This window comes from Erithacus rubecula (genome assembly GCF_903797595.1).
Source record: "Erithacus rubecula genome assembly, chromosome: 6".
NCBI lineage: Eukaryota > Metazoa > Chordata > Aves > Passeriformes > Muscicapidae > Erithacus > Erithacus rubecula.
This window is the reverse complement of record NC_136688.1, coordinates 32,328,798-32,346,663: the sequence shown is the minus strand read 5'-3', so window position 1 is coordinate 32,346,663 and position 17,866 is coordinate 32,328,798. Positions and strand designations below refer to the sequence as shown.

The 17,866-nt window shown below is 36.5% G+C and overlaps 1 protein-coding gene across 1 annotated transcript in view; it reads right to left on the bottom strand.

Moving 5' to 3' along the window:
* Positions 1-17,866, bottom strand: part of AQR (aquarius intron-binding spliceosomal factor) — a 48,099-nt gene that overhangs the window by 14,511 nt on the left and 15,722 nt on the right. The window contains exons 15-25 of the mRNA XM_079308096.1: positions 17,639-17,759; positions 14,927-15,068; positions 14,035-14,213; positions 12,107-12,274; positions 11,508-11,677; positions 7,281-7,522; positions 5,646-5,789; positions 5,101-5,170; positions 4,063-4,173; positions 1,904-2,013; positions 480-615 (exon numbers count right to left, since the gene is read on the bottom strand). Coding sequence (XP_079164222.1) covers positions 480-615; positions 1,904-2,013; positions 4,063-4,173; positions 5,101-5,170; positions 5,646-5,789; positions 7,281-7,522; positions 11,508-11,677; positions 12,107-12,274; positions 14,035-14,213; positions 14,927-15,068; positions 17,639-17,759 — 1,593 coding nt within the window. The remainder of the gene's footprint in view (positions 1-479; positions 616-1,903; positions 2,014-4,062; positions 4,174-5,100; positions 5,171-5,645; positions 5,790-7,280; positions 7,523-11,507; positions 11,678-12,106; positions 12,275-14,034; positions 14,214-14,926; positions 15,069-17,638; positions 17,760-17,866) is intronic.

The window sequence follows — 17,866 nt, the reverse complement described above, 5'->3', positions numbered from 1 at the left end:
ACTCTAAGTCTCCTTATACAACACTAATTGCAAATGTAGACCACATCACTGAAAAAATACACGGAGAAGAAATGAGGTACCTGCAACATGCCACTTTGTACACTGTGTATCTGACTGCATGTTGGCATTTAATGCAATAAAAGCCTCCTATCAGGACCATCAAGTAGCTGTTCTAATGCTTGTCCAAAATTTACAGCAGCCCACAGATTTTCCTATCTGAAGGAGAAGCTCCAGGTTAGAATCCTTGCCAGCATTCATGAAGGGCAATGATTTGGTGAGTCAGCAGGCAGGATTTAAAACAATAGCAACACAAGCAAGTCATGCTGCAATTTTAACTTTAGCTGTTACTGTATTGTGAATCACTAAGCAAAATGCTTTTTGCTTTTACTCTCAACTCTGAAAAAAATCACTGCAAGTTTTACAAAGTGTTTTGTAATGTATTTAGGTCATACAGTGTGCAAAACTATTTCAGTCCTTACTTGGTATAAGAAAAAGTGGCCAGCTGTTTCACAAGTGTAAGAAACATCTCCTGGGACTCCAAGACTCTCCTGCAACCGCCCAACTTCTCGTAGAAGTTCAAGTCTTCGAGCCAGCACGTAATTAACTCTTCCATACCTACAAAAAGGATGACATACAATTTTTATTAAACTCAAAATAGTATCTAAGTATCACAATGAGAGATCACAAAAAACCTCAGTACCCTGCCAAAAAAGCCCCAAAACCACAACTCTGTTCCAAAACCTCAGAATTTGCTACATGCATATTTCTATCAGTTGAGCTCTAACAATTCACCAAGTAAAGCTTATGAGAAATAAATTTCTCACAGTAGTGCAGCCCACCTTAAAAAATATTCCTCAACCTTTACCCCTCCCTGTTGAACTGCCAGAACCTATAGTGCTTGCAGAAATATCCCACAGGTCTGGAGTTACCTTGAGAAAATGTGAAAAAGACAATGAAATGTCTTAAAGAAAACTACTTTTAATGATGAAAACTCCAGTTCAAGGAATATACTGAAATATGGACACCACTAAATAAATATCTGCTATGGCATAATTTCAGTAAGTTTTTGGCTATCAAATTTCTGGAATAATTTGACTACGTCAAAGCATTCAATTTAAAAGAAAAAAAATCACAAGGTATTTATTTTGCTTAATACTGAACTATGTATACCTACTATGTGGGTGGATAGCTTCTAGTGACTATATATAATTTTTACTACAGCTTTTGAAGTCAAAGTATTGCTATGATAATCCAGTACTGGACAGTTCAGATATTTCCAGTGCACGACCATTATACCCCGCTTACATTTGTGAATGTGTGTAATCCTACTGACGTCAATTGGACTAATGCAAGACAAACATACAAATATTTAGAAGAACAGGTTCTTAAGTCTTTGTACTGATACAGAGTTGATACTTTCCTTATGTATGCATTACTTCAAAATGTGTTATCAATGAAATAAGCAACTTTGAGTTTAAGCAGTAACTGAATAATTCAAAGCAGAAAGTTGAATTTCATGTTTATTAAAGCAAAAATCACCATGATTTGTAAAAAAACCCCTGTAACTCCAATAATCTGCCTTATTATTCTAATTTCTCTCACAGATTAATTGTACGAAAGGTATAAGGGTCCAAAATATATAATCATCTATTATTCAAGCAGTTGAATTTGTGAACAAGCAAATGATGATTCTGCCTTTAGATGCTCAAGAGAGCACAGTTTCTGAAAAAATTAAGAACTAAAATTACTAAACCTTGCAGTGAAAAACAGTGGGATTCAAAAACACGAGAAGGGTAAAACTTGTCCAACACAGCTCCTTTGCTTGGGAGGTGGAGTGGATTCAACAGACATCTTGCTGCCATGTTTACACAAGTGAGTTTAACATTAGCATCTCCTTTCTCACCTGCTGAAATCTTTCTCTGTCTCTAATTCCTCCTCTCCGTGACCCAGACGCAGAAGGTGACGCTCATCAATGTCTAGAGCCATGATTTTTTCAAACAGCTGGTTTAAAGCCTAAAGATTGACAAGAACAGGAGAAAAGGTAGTTTTTAGAAGTTCAGAGGCTCTTGCAGGGGAAGACTGAGGAATTACTCATAAGTAGGAGATTATGCCTATTTTAGTATAAATGCAAGTCAAAACAAACAAAAGTTAATTTTGTTTTAACAAAACAAAGTTAATACTGAAACTCCTAATCTTGACAATAGGGAACTTAGTCTACTAACACCCTTTCATTTGCATTCTTGATAGAACAATTACATCTGATTTTATAATTTTAAAATTTAATTCTATCACAGTTAACTTACTTGATAAAGCTATCAATTTACAAAACTGTCTCACAAACAAAATTTTTTGTATGATGACATTAAACAATCTAACTTTTACTGTACATTAGAGAAGTATGATCTGCTACTGACTGTCAGGTACTGGTTATTCCATTTTGGATAACTGAATTTTGCTTAACCAAACTCTTAGGTGTGCTACATTTTCTGTCTTAAACTCTTCAGTTCTCTAGTAGCTTACTATGAACTAATTCATGAATTTTAAAGGAGCAAGCTTGTAAGCACTGGATCACCAAGTTCTGAAAATAAGAATAAACACAAGCAAGCTCCACTTGCTCATCATGTAAACATCCTCAAGTGCAGCATAAAGGCATGGGTAATGTATCCTGCTGAGATACAGTTAATTTCTCAGGTACAATTTCAAGCTAATGTCCTCATGAAAGTCTTGTCTGCTAAGAAGAGTCTTCTATCTGCCTCAAAGTGTTTCCTCCTTTTTTTTCCTTCTCAATGGACATGTTCTCAACCCTTTCTCCCAACTTTAACCTGTCACTGTCCTACAATCCATTGCAGAATGGCCTGTATTATTCCAGGCTGTAATAATTCACCAAAACAATAGCCCCTCCAATATTCTTTGATCTTGCTTTGATGAAAAATTATGAAATGTTTTCCAATGGTATGTTCAGTTAAAGTAACTCATAAGTGAGACAGGACATGCTAATCAGGGAGTCCAGGAAACAGCTGACCCTGGTTTCCAAACAAGTAATTCCAAATCAGATGCAAATTTCATAGAATTATTGAATAGAGTTGGAAGAGACCCATAAGGATAAGCAAGCCCAACTCCTGGTCTTGCACAGGACATCCCTGTGCCTGAGACCATTTTCCAAATGCTTACTGAGCTCTGTCAGGCTGGTGTTGTGTCTTCTCTGGGGAGCCTGTTCCAGTGCCCAAACACCCTGTCGGTGAAGAACATTTCCCTAATATCCACCCTAAATCTCCCCTGACACAGCTTCAGGCCATTCCCTCAGATCCTGTCACTGCTACTGCAGAGAAGAGATGCCTGCCTCTCCTCTTCACCTTGTGAAGAAACTGTACACCACAATGATGTCTCCCCTCAATCTCTTCTTCTCCAGGCTGAACAGACTAAGTGACCTCAGCTGCTCCTCATATGGATGCCCCTCAAGGTCCTGCAGCATCTTGGTTGCCCTCCTTTCAAAAACTCTCTAATATCTTTATGTTTCTTGTAAATTGTGGTGCTCAAATTGCCCACAGGACTCAAGGTGAGGCTGCATCAGCGCAGAATAAAGTGGGTAATGAGTAAGACTCAAAAACTTAACATTATTATTTTTTTTTTTCATCTTATATATGCTTGAGAATTAGCAGTTAGACTTCATGTCTTATGAATGGGAAGCAAATACTCAGCTGAGGAGACCTTCCCTTAGAAGCATAAAGCACAGAGCAACCAGTGTCTGAGAGCTAATTAGCAAGGATCTGGCATGCATGCAATGCATGTGCAACTATAAGAACCAAGACATTTTCAAAATACTTTCTTATTTTTGACCCCCAACCATTTAAACACATTGAAACTTCAGATAAATAGTTTAGAACTACACATCTGAAATTCAAAAATTTAATTTCGCATTATGCAACTGGCAGAACTGCACACAAGCCAACTCAAATTTCCACTGTTAGGAGACAAATTAATTTCCCAAACTGCTGATCTCAATATCTACTGTTTTTCTACACTGTAATTACAGAAAAATTCCACACATGATAGATACTTTACCTGATTAGAGTGAGTAACTATTAGAGTTCGTTGTTCTGGGAAATTATGATAAAGGTTGGATATTATCTGGACTGCTACATCAGTTTTTCCAGTACCAGGTGGACCCACTACCTAAAATCAAACACACACAAAAAATAAAACCAAACAAAAAAATCAATTAACAATTCATCAGAATACTTCACAATAAAAATAATTTAAAAAAAACAGAATTGGCTGGGGAAGAAAAAACCCAGAATAATCTCAAAAGACACTGACATCACACATTATTTCCTGGCTTTGGTGAACTTTTAGACCAAATACTACATATTATAAAAGGTTCCTTCAGACTATTTTGGCACATTCTTGACTAAAAGGAATATGGCAATTCAGCACAGTAAGTACTAAAATGAAAATATATATCCTCAGAGAGAGAAAAAAGGTAGTTTAGCCTCAGAACAGACTAAATGAAAAGAGACTCAAGACCCATAATTGAAAAAGAGTAAGATGAAACAGACATAAAGAATAGGAAAATTTAAAAAAGGGAGTTCATTACTTCTATTTACTCAGAAATCTACAACTGATGATACAGACATATAGTAACAGTTACTGCTTTCATAGGCTCAATTCCACAGACACTCTAAAACTGACACCTCAGACATTTTAAAGGTATCAAAGTACTATAAAGCATCTCCAAAGAATTTGTTCAGGATTAAGAAGATCAGAATAACTGGTTTCAAAAGCATCTACACATAAAATTACAAACTGCCATGAAATCATTCTTGCCTTATTTAAAGAATTCCCGACACTGAAAAAGCAAATTCAGTTGCAGTGGAAAGCTTCAATCACTGAAACACAGGGTACAGAGGTAAGTGCTGCCATATGATTTCATGAGGATTGGAGAGTGTTGAACCTTTGAATGCTAATTTTTCCTATCTTTAAACTATTAATAGAAACTACCTCAGTAAGGTTACAGAAAGGGGCATTACTAGTATTTCACTGAATGCACCTAAGGCCAGAATGAAGTAAATATGAGTACAGAATCCTTAAAAACATTCTTACCATGGTTAGTCCAGGCTGCATTCCTGCACGGATGGCTTCAATCTGAGTATGGGTAAATTGAATAGTATTGCTGTAACAAAGTAAAACAAGCTCAGACAATTGATAGATTTTGCCAACAGTTTTGATAAAAGCATTTTTTTAACAAGTTTTATTTCAGTTAACTTTATATCTTTTCCAAACTTTTGCAAAAATTAAATCAGCATTACAACTATCTATTTTTAAGATTTAACAGTCTCAATTTCTAAGCAAGACAAAAAATCATGTTTTTCATGTGATAACAAACTCATTCCATCTAAAAGACTATTTTTAGTTGTTATTTGCAGGGAATGTTGTAAAATTATTTAGGTATTACTTTCCTAATATTCAAATTCCTGAGACAAAAACCACTAGAAGATAGTATTTCTCACTGCTCTTCAAGAGACTTTTTTAACAGATGGGGGAACAGTAGAGTATTTTGATTTAAATAAAACAAACCAGTCTCATTTTGGAAAATGAACTGCTATGTTTGTGTTATAATTTGAAAACAAGTTTCCATCCATTTTTACCGTTTTGGTTGATTATATGGATATGGTCCCCTGTTTGGAATAACATGAGGCTCTACAATCAGTGTTTTAGCTTCCTCAGGGTTTTCTTCACTTCCATCCTCTTTTCTTTTTGTTCCTTTACCTCCCTTCATTGGGAAAGTTATCCTGTAACACATAATTTAAGGTTACAGTTCAAGATGTTCACTATGACACAGACTGTCTCAGAAGGTGAATAAGATTTTTCCTCACCATTAAGACAAACTTTCATACAACAGGGAAACAAGTGCTGCAAATGACAAAGTTTCAAGGAGAATAAAGAAAAAAAAAAAAGGCAAAGAAATTGATGAAGCTGATTTAAAAAGTATGACAAAAGCACTCATTTCATAACTGGAAAAGCCAGGAGCAGTGCTGAGAGCCAGCTGAAGAAACAGGGAAGACAAGAAGTTCATAAGTGAAAATGGAAGAGACAGGAGAAAAGTTATCACAGAACATAAGATGTGTCAGTGTTCTAAACTATTCCAAAAGATGAAGTTTTTATCCTCCTATTTCAATTTTTTTATAGCCTTCTCTGTATATATTAGGAAGCTTCTCTAATTCAGAAACAAATCACAGGTGAAGGAATCCCAATGCCTATCCAAATCTCTCAAGATAAAAATTCATATACCTGTAACAGTAATAATCTCTTACAGGACAAATGTAACAGCTTTTCATAAAGAGCAGGATGTCTCTTAATATAGTAACTGAAACTGAACAATAGGTCATTGAGGAAAATTGTGTGTGAGATCTTTCCTGGTAACTTCAGACTATTTTTAAATCATTATATAGCTTTAGTGCCTTCTCCACAAAAATTCTCCATGCAGCATTTGCAAAAAAAAAAGCTTTGGAGATTACCTCCCTGCTTTTCAAGATTCAATTTAGCCATGATAAAAGCTGACTGGTGCAGGGTAAAAGCATCTTTTCCCTCCACAGATTTATTCCTTCACAAGGAAAAGAAGTCGTTTCTTCAGCTGAAGAACTGTTCTCCAATACTATGCAGTGTGAATCTCAGTTGTCAAAATTCAAGGAAGTGCACCAGGAGGAACAGAATTGTCAAGTCTAAAAATACTGGACAATAGCACCACTAACACAAAATGAGAAAATCTCATTTAGCTGCCCAGAGGTAGGCATCCTTTTTCAGAAATCATTTCTAAAAATAAGCAATATGGGATTTCAGACTTAATCCTTTGTGTTGATTGAATGGTGTTTCCAAAAGCTCAAATTTTAACTGATGTTAAAATTGCTGTTCTTAGCTTGTAATGAGACATGTAAAGAAACTATATAATTAAAATTCTCTAGGTTGATCTTGAGGAGGCTAGATACCATAACGCATAAGTGAGTATTATGTATCTTCATTTTATCTCATACTTTTTCCCTTCTATTCTGCAGGCTGATCTACAAGCAGTGCTCTGATGCATTTCTGTAAAGAACAGAACAGAAGCTGGTCCTGGGTCTAACTGCAGTACAGCTAACTCTATTATGTAGCTATCTAAATCTTAACATATCTCCATCTTTTCTTAAGAGAAAGAGCGTCTCCCTGCGACCCCTAAACATAACTCCACCTGAAAAAGCATTTCAGCAAGAATACCAGACCAGAAGTACTTGAAATATTGAGATTACCTGAAGGGGGGCACATGCAGATCTGGATTGTCAACAGTGACTTTAACATTGTACCCAGGAAAGCTAGCTTTTAAGTGATCAATGGACAGGAAAGTGTCATTAAAATCCAGAGTTGCAATCTGATTTGGCATTTTTGAATAGTGTGCACTACTTGGGTCTCCATATCCAAGAATGATGTCATGCAGCCAGTCAGGAACCACACAATCTGTGTTCATCAAATTCCTAATAGTCTCCAGAAGGGCCTGTAAATAAGAAAAGACATAAAAAATGGGATTGAAGAGACTGACTTTTTACCAAGTAAAAATCATACTGAAGATCAATCAAATCTGTTTTAAGATGATAGAATATAACTCTTTAATTGACAGTGATTGCTAGATTGAGTCAATCTATAGATAGTGTACATATGCAACAAAACACCAGTATCAAAGCACAGAATTCTAATACTAAAAGCTAGTAAAGATGACCATAACCATCAGCAAAGTTTTCATTCCAGAACACTCACAGCAAGGGAAAAAAACACACAGATCCTCATACAGTTTAAGTTTCCTCTAACATGCCTATAAATTTTATTCCTGCAGTCAGCTTAAGCTTCCTTTCATTTGCTCTGCACCTACTAATTAAATTATCGAATAATCTGTGGTTATGTAAGTTTTCTTTCCTTTCTCCTCTTGTGAAAACACCAATGCTCCTGACCCTAGACTTGCACAGAGGGTGTGCTTTTTAACAAGAGGTAGCTAAACTTTAGCCTTCCTGTTAAAGGGCTACTTTAGTGCCACGTCTTGAAGAACTATCTCACTTGAAACTTGGCACTTTGACACTATGCATCTGCTCCTCAGCACAGCAAGAACACAGGATATCAGACCTGCACTGATTTCCAGATCCTCCGACTTCCCATGCCACCAAATGTGGACACAAATGAATGGCAAACACAGTGCATCCACACCAGAATACAATACAGAACCCCCCAATGTCAATCTTGTAAATGAACAGTCAGTCAAATCCAAGTACAGAATTTTATTCTGATAGTCTACATTTACATATCAATCTCCAAAGGGTAGGATTTTCTCTTCTTCCTTGTATTGTATCATTCAAGGAGTCAAGCAATGTGATCACCATCCCTGCTTAGTCAACCTCTATTAAGGTCCTGATTCTTTCCCACTACTCAGCGTAGGTGAGATCACATCTGGGGTGCTGGGCTCCTCAGGACAAGAGACACAGACATACTGGAATGAGTCCAGCAAAGAGCCACTAAGATGATTAAGGGATTGGAGAATCTGTTGTATGAGAACCTGACAGAGGTGGGAATGTTTAGCCTCAAGAATACAAATCTCAAGGAGCATTGGATAATTTGATCAATTTGTAAAAAAAAAAAGAAAAACATAACAGGAGGAAGTAAGGCCAATGGAATGAGAGTCCACTCTGTAGTGCCCTGTGGAAGGACAAGGGGCAATGGACAAGTTGAGATATGGGAAATTCCACCTAAATATACCAAAATATTTTTACTGCAGCAGTAATGCAACACTGGAACAGGTTGTCTAGACTGATTAGGTAGTCTCCATCACTGGACATATCCTATTCCAACTGCAAAAAGTCACAAGCTCTTGAGCAACTTCCTCTAGCTGACTCTGCTTTGAACAGGCCTTGGACTAAATAATCTTCTAACATCAACCATTCTCTGCATCTGCTCCTTCCAATCACAGTCATGCTGTGGATTATGTGACAGACCTGTAAAGCTACCAAGTTGAAGGCATCTTAGCACTGCTGAAGCCTGAAGATCCTGCAATTACTTCAAAGATAGATGGATGGAAAAGTCCCAGATTAACCAAGAACTTCTTTGTTTTCATTGCAAGAACAAGAACTTCTGGCTCAAACATATATTAAGCACAGCATAATATGTTTGTGCTAAGAAAAGTACAAAGAAACCAGACAATGTCACATTTTCAGGTATTATTTCTAAACCTAGTGATCAGTTTCAAAGGAAGCATGAAATATGTTCCTAACAGCTAATGTACTCCTACATCACAAAAACTTTGCTTCAGCTTTTCAAAAAGTAATTTCTATGCATGTAAAAATAGTAAGATTCATTCTTATAAGAACTAACACTGCTGACTAACTGCAGTGACACAGTGGTGTCACCTCCAGCAAACACATTGTATTTGCACTTTCTTTGCTGTCTCATCTGCTTAATTTACAAGGACTGCAAAAGAGTTCTCTTGTCATTTCTCCTACAAGCTCAGCTTTAAACTTCAAGCTGCCTTCTATCTGCTGCATACAGTGTCTACACTAATCACAGCATCATCTTGTTTTCTCTTCTCCAGTAGAAGTTAGAAAGGTTTGTAAATGACATGGAATGCATGCACCTAAACTGGTAGCAATGTGATAACATGGAAATACCTTAGATTGTCTTGAAAAATGAATGTATGAGATTTTAGTAAATGCCAGCAAAGAATGGCTTGCATAGGGATTTGCCTGTAAAATAGCTAAAAAAAGACATTACAAATGTGAAAGCTACATTCACATTTAACAGCAATGCTGATCAAAGTTAAGCATTCACTGCAGAGCTTTCCCTCTCACTACACAAAAGTGCATACACATGTGAATGAAAAAACATGTCTACATTCTTGTACACCAGGAGGCTTTGGCAGAGGGTATTTGTATTTACAGTGTGAAAGGAACCTGCCACAGACACACACAACATAAACAATCAGTTCTGGTGGTTCTTTTGAATATATTTATAAAGAACTCTGTGAAGTACCCACAGGTGGATGGCACCACAATGGTCTATGTAGGCTGCAAGCTACTGCTTCACACCAAAGGTATCTTTCCAGATATAGAAAGAAAATAAAGTCCAACTCTTCCTGCCTACCTCTTCACCCATTTACACAGAACCTTCTACAGAATCCTCTAAAATGAAAATCACTTCAATTATGCAGTGCATGATTTTAAGGCACCAAAAGAAACGTAGTTTTTTCATTCATGTTGCATTTTCATAATGGAAAACTCAAGGAGCATTAATGATTGAGAGGTCTAAAAAGCAAAGACACTGAGTAAGAAATGTTTTTAGATGTACAAAATTATGCACCCTCACAGTGAGAAAGGCCAACTGCACCTTGTGCTACAGTACGTATGAATTTACCCAGCAGGTCAAGGGAAGTGGCTCCTTCCTTTCTGCTCAGCACTGTTGAGTCTGAATCATGAGGCTGAAAGGAACTTTTGAAGCTCAGCTAGTCCATCCCCCTTGCAATGAGCAGGGCTGTCTTCAACTAGACCAGATTTCTCAGAGCCCAGAACAACCCAGCCTTGAATATTTCCAGGGATGTGGCATCTACCATCTCTCTGGGCAATCTATTCCAGCGTTTCACCATCCTCACCATAAAATATTTCTTCCTTATATCTGGTCTGCATCTACCAATATTTAGTTTATAAACATTACCGCTTGTACTATCACTATTAGAAAGTTCGTCCTCATCTTTCTTATAAAGCTCCCTTACCTGAAAGGGATCCAGTCAGATCTCCCTGAAACCTTCTCTTCTCCAGACTAAACAATTCCAACTCTCTCAGGCTTTCCTGGCAGGAGAGGTGCTTCATCCCTCTGATCATCTTCATGTCCCCCCTCTAGACTTGCTCCAACAAGTCCCTCTTGTGTAGGGGAGCTCAGAGCTGGATGCAGAACTCCAGGTGAGGTCTCACCAGAGCAGAGCAGAGAGGAAGAAGCCTCTCCTGAGTTGGCCACTCTGCTTTTGATGCAGACCAGGATCAAGTTTATCATCCACCAGTACCTCCAACTGCTTTCCAGCAGGGCTGCTCTCAATCTGACACAGTCCAATGCTCAATAAGAAACTGAGCCAGTGATCCTCCCAAAAGTGAACAGGTTCCTCTGATTTTCACGTTTTGACTGGTTACTCCTTTTCTTACAGCTCACTACTACATTAGGTAATAAAACACATTCCACATACTCCCTTAACCCAGAAGTCCAAGTCTCTAGGCTTGCTGTTAGAAGACTGAAGTTATAAACTAATGTTTTATTATATCCTCAAGCAAAATAAGAGTGTTCTGATTTTCAGTGTAAGAGTTATCTCTAGGGGAAAGTTATCACCAACTGACATAGCTTCCTGCAGGGAAAGCCTAAACTTTGCCTAACTATGTGCATCTAAAATGAAAAAGTCTCAGAACTGACAGCATATTCAGACACACTCTTACCTAAGAGCTAAGAAGCAAGTACTTTACCTTGAAATTGTTTTCTTTCGGTTTTCTTCTCATGATGATATTAAATGTCTCATAGACATCTTCTGCTCCATTTTGGATTGTATTGGTCATGTCCTGCTGATACTGGTTTGGGTCCAGAAATACTCTGTATGTTCTGCAATCACCTTTAAGTCTTGGTTTTGGTTCAGGTCCTACCCAAAATGAAACAGCAAGATTATAATTTGACTCAGTGATAAAAGCAAATTGTCATTCAAAGAAGTGATCCATTAGTTGTTCTCCAAGTTAAATTTAGACAAATTCATATGATGAAACTAATTTCTGCATAGCAATAGAAACATTACCATTGCATTATTCTAACAGTTTTCAAATAGAATCTGTTTTACTCCTTAACCCAAGACATTGGATTTATTTAATTAATGTAGCCACATCAGATACTACCAGAGGAAACCAGTTAGCCTTTCTCAGGCTGCTTATAGAATTGGTCTGTATTTTCCCAAGTATGTAACTTATTCAATAAGCATTCCTTAAAAGACAAGAAAATGATCAACCAGGCTGTTAAAAATAAAAAATAGAGAGAGGAAATACAGATAAACTTTTGAACAAGTTTTGGTATGTCATACCTTCCTCAATAACACGTCCCTTCTCGTCCAACATGCCCTGAATTTCACAGCCTCTAACATAGACCAGGCCAGTCTGCTCAACGAAAGGCTGTCTCCTGTCGAACTTGGTGCCATAGGGCTGCATGGGCCGCACCGTGATCAGGAAGCAGACGTCGTGCTTGCGCAGACCTGACACCAAAGAACAGTCAGTGACTTCACTGAATGGCACTCTCCTTCTCAATTCCTTAACATCTGCATGAAAGAAAGCACTAACATTTCTTTTAAATAAAATCCCACCTCTATAGAGTACATTTTCTTTTGCTTCAAAATATGCCTTGAACTTAGAGAAAACCATAGGCCACTGTGATAGAACAGATATAAAAAGTAGAAGTTGAATGCTTTTCTCATAAATACAAACATTATTTCAAGATTTTTCTTCTCCCAGTAATTTTACTCCAGTTACACAAGCTAGTTATTTTCAATCATCTCTAAAGAAGTGTGGCATTCATCTATTATTCTCATTGCTTCTCTCTGGACAAACCTCCAACTCCTTTTTTTCTTTTTGGGAAAAGTGATGTGCCTAGAACAGGGCACAAAATCCTAAACCAAATCACTTTAGTTATCTATTTAATAGAGTAAATGGTCACTTAACCAAGCTATTTGTTTTCTGTTACATTCCAGTTTATAAATTCCAATATAACTTGAGTTTTTTCTTTTTCCCCCAGCAATAACATGATGTTAGGGAACAGCGTACACTTGTGAGCAATGGCCTCCCATTTTTACATTCTGCAAAGGTACTGCCTGGTAAGTTATTCCTCCAACATGTATTTGTACAGTGACTTGTTCTTGCTTAATAATCATCTCTGTTGAACTACATCCTACTTTTAAATGCTCCAATTCACTAATGTAATTCTGAGCATTAAACCTTCTCTTCCCTATACATCAGGAGTGTCAGAGATCTAAGACATTTTAAAGTGCAGAAAACACGCTGCATTTTCATGAGACAAATAATTCCTCATTAAGCACCAGGTATTATTCAACAGAAGGCAGTTTCATCAAGGCAATGATTCATGAATTCTTCATCTCTGTTTTGATTTAGTTAAAACATGATCTTTTATAAATCATGGAGGCTATTTTAGTATTTTAAAAAGTAGGTGCAACACTATATAGAAACCTTCAGTATAGTGAATTCTCTGCCATTTCCCTAGATTTTCTACTTCAGCAGAAATCTGCAGTCCCAGACTGGTATCTGCTCATTTATCACACAGCCCAGCTTTAGCATTTGTGCTACGTGACCTGCAATCACACTACGCAGCTCCAGCACGTTTATCAGGTTTCTCTAATAAAAGAGAAAGGAGTGACATTTACTGATAATACAAGTACAAGTGCATGCTTCTATGTCACTTGCCAACACGGTCAACTAAAGTTCAAATCCCCAAGCAAAAGAAGTGTCGCCTGTGGATACTTACAAGAAACAGTATTTGGTACAGTCAGTACTTTGTAACATTCAAACATAGTGAAAACTACTGAAATGCACTGGTTTGAATTACATAAAAATCTGTCCTCTCCACTTGTGTATGAGACAGATATCACATTCCCCATACTGTTCAATATGACATTTTTAGCATACACATTATTTAAAATGCTGAGTCAACTTTCCACAGTCCCTGTAAAGGACAGTATTTTACAGCTGATCACTGAGTGACATCAGTCTGCAGTAATATGCATTCTGCTCTCAATGAATGTCCAAGTAATTATTTCAAACTTCACTTTATGAAAATACAAACTGCTTAAACTTGGAATTTGAGTAACTGACTTCTGAACAGTGTCTTAGGGTTGACAAATCTGTATCATGGATTAAAACCCCCTTTTCTTACAAATAAGATTACATCAACATGTATTTTGATGAGCACCTATTTTGAGCATTTATTTCAAAGCATGTGAAATACCTTCCCATTCATCCTTGATGTTATCTCGGACATTCAAATTGATTGTAACATCTGCTCTTACTCGCATGGGCCAGTTTTCACCAATGTTGGGCTTGGCCACCTCCACCACTGTGAAAGAGACAATGGGCTGTGCCATCCTAGCCCATCCACCAAAGACCACACCTCCGTATTCTGATAACCTAAAAAATAAACCCCAGAGTTTTGTTAGTCATCAGCTGATAACAGATTCAATTTGTGAAACTACAAAAAAATTTACCACACAGGAAGTTTTCAGACAAAAGTAGAATTCTTAATTAGATTTGTATAACTCTGCATTTTAGAATCAAAGCATGATATGAACTGACTTTTATTAAAAAAAAACAAAGGCAACTTATGCTCGCATTATAAAAAACCTCACAGAGACAGAAGATAAAGGAAAGATAACAAAAAGCAACTACTGATTATAAAAGATATCACACCAAATAAAACCCTTTAAATCAAGAGAGGATTAAAATGTGGCAGATGGCAAATTCAAGAAAACTCAGTAACATCTCTCACAAACAGAAGTTTATGACATTTGCATATTTTGTAACATCAGCCAAGGCTTACCACTCGTGGAAAATTAACTCTTCCATCTTAACACAACAAAGGCTGTCTGTTAGCATCCAACATATTGCATTTAACAGGCCTAAAGGGATATATATCCACAAACCCTTAAAATATCAGCTCTTGCTGATATTTTGGTGATAGCAACACCTTACCCAAGAGTAAGTATAAACCACAGTATCTATGTAATAATTTTAAACACATTTGTTACTATATATTTAGTATACACCCAGTATCAGTTTTTGAATCTTAAATACCCTTTGATTAGAAGTGATCTGGCTGGTTTGCACCAGTTAATAAATATTACCATGGTTTCATCCTACTGACACTATCTTCGATGTCCTGTCTGATCTCATAGGTGGACTCCAAGCGGAAAAGATTGAAGTTCCTCAGCAGGTAATCATGGAGAGTCAGAAACTGTAGATTCAGCTTGGGGAGTGCAAGACAGCCTAAGGGTTTAAGGGTAGAAGGAAAGAGGCATTTGAGGGATAAACAAAAAAAAAAAGAATTAATACACTGTTTCTATGAACTAATATATAGATACATACTTTACTGTACAACTGTCATAGCTGTTATCCTTGGAGATAACTAATAATTAAGTTAGCATCAAATAATACTGAAAAGGCTCATAAACTCATAAAATCCATGCAACATCAAACAATTCCCCTATTCCCATGCTTTATGTTTATTAGATGCCATGAAAACCATTAATGTAGAGAAAAGCTTTAAGTCAAGAAATCAAATTTTAACACTCATGTCAAAAGTTTGGTTTTTTAATGAGAATGAAAAACATAGGAAAATTAGATCTTAAAAGGAGTACACAAGGAGTGTTAGAATTCCTAGACAGGTCCTAAAGTTTCTTCCATTGTTTTAGGATAGTCTTAGATGCAAATTTTCCATAATTAAAATTCCTGTAAGTTACTCATCTAACATTACAGGACTACTATTCCAGTTTGATACTTATGTTTAAGACCTGTGAAAGCATCTTGCTTTTGAAACTTGCAATATCATTGTTGAAACCTTTCTCTGGTATAGGTGCTACATATTGACTTTCATATGCACTGAGATATAACAGCAGTGAAGAAAGGCAGCAGAACACAGTAATTTCTATTGTGGAAAGCCTGATGGTGTTAAAATACTTTAACACATTTCCCAACACCAAGCAAGAAACCCTGTCCTGCAAAGCTAGTTATATGCACAAAGGGCAGGGTGTGAAGCAACACCTCTTTAAGACTGCACAATATTCAGAAAGATATTCTTCTTCCCTTATTTTCTAAAAGGAAATAGAAACATACTCCTAACATTACTGGGTTAAATTACTCTTACATAAATTTTAGACCAAACTTATTTAGTTCCTTTTAAGATCACTAAAAAAAAAAAAACCTTAAAAGACCACAAAACCAATACTGTCTTGTTTGAAATCAAGATAGGAGAATACATGGAGATAAAAAAGAGAAAGTATAAACTAAACTAAGAGAAGCAAAATAGAAAAAAATACTTGTAACGGTCTGACAGCAAAAGAAATACTTCATAACAGCACCATCAATACCATAATTCTAAAAGCATTCACCACAGGAGGAAATGTTTTCACTAGCAACCAGTGCTACTTGACAAAATTAACTTTCATCATTAATAAAATTTCTTTACTGCATTATTAAGAAGTCACAATGATAAGCTTGCTTTCTCCTCCTGCCTCCCCCTTCCCACCCCCACTGTAATCCATAGAAGTCAGCCTCCCAATACAGAACGAGTGACAGCAGAGCTGCCCTGATCTGCATTAAAGAACCTGAATGTTTCAGAGCACTAGAACAATCCATGTGCTGTTCAATGAAACTAAAAAGAAAATTTTAAAAAAGACTTGGTTTATATAAAAAGTTCCTAGAAATTACAGCAATCTCCCTGGTTAAGGGTTTATTTCCTTTGTTGTGGTTTGGGTTTTTTTAGGGAAAGAGGGGCAGTCTTTTTTGCTGCCATTTTTTCAAAAAATTAAACATCATCAGAAGAAGAATTTGAATCAAGTTTTAACAAACTCCATTACACTAAAGAAAAATACTTATTTTCTTCTTTTGGGCCAGATCTCTAGATGACAATTGTATCATTTCTTGTTGAGAAAAACATCCTTTGTTGCTTATAACCCTGCCCATCTCAAGGGAGTCATCTCTTTCTTCTCATTAATACTTGTTTCACAGAGAATTTATCCAAAAAGACTAATTTATGCTAAGCAGCTGAACTTACATCTTATACCTATGCAAAAGAAACCCTTTAAATCAAAACTGCATGGAGAAGGGTGTGGAACACTGGCTGCTAAAACCCAAAACAAACTTTATACGTCTTTGAAGACATATGTTCTTATTTGAAATTGTCACATTCCAAATTAAATTTTTCACATTTCTAATACAATTTCTCATGACCTACATTAAAAAAAACTGTTTTTAAAAGTAGCTAAACGAAAATACATGTGCTGTCTATTGCAAACCCTAAAATCACATGATTCCTGTTTGCAATACCTGCAGTTTGCTTCCTTGATCATGAGCATATTAGGTTCTCAAAGTAATCACCTTTCAGTGATCACATGTACTTTTACCCCAAAATAGAAGTAAGATAAGCAGTGTTCATTTCCTTCCATTACCACCTTTCCCCCTTTTTAGAAAGGCTTTCTTGAACATATTTCAGCACAGAGCACAGCCAACAGCTTTTCTGCTGCTGCTTCTAACCTTGTTCAAATTACCTGTGCCTCAGCTGGCAGCTCATCTGTTATCCAGAAGCAAATAAACACCTCTGTGCAAAAATAGATTTTTGGATTTTTCTTTAAATCCATTATATATTTGCTAACAATTTAATCTCAAGAGTTCCTGATTCACAACTGAAAAAAAACCCCTGATGTTACTTTAAGATACTGGAAGACACCAAAGTATGACGTGTAAGTTTACTGGACAGAATAAATATAACACATCAGAACTCCTTTTGTTATTGCAGTATTTACTGCTCTGTTCAGAACTGACCAAACTACTAATCATACCTTCTCCAGAGTAATATTCAGTTGGTACAATATTCTCATCCCAAATAATCTTCTCTGTGGGATAGAGAGGCATCTGGTTGAGTTGCTGAATTTGAGATATTCGTCGTTCATGACGGGAAACCTAAAGAAAGGAAGCATTTCACATCCCTCTAAGTCAAAAAAAACCTAATAAAGATACTTTTTAAACATAGACAATAATTCATAAGATGATCACTTGCATTTTCTCCA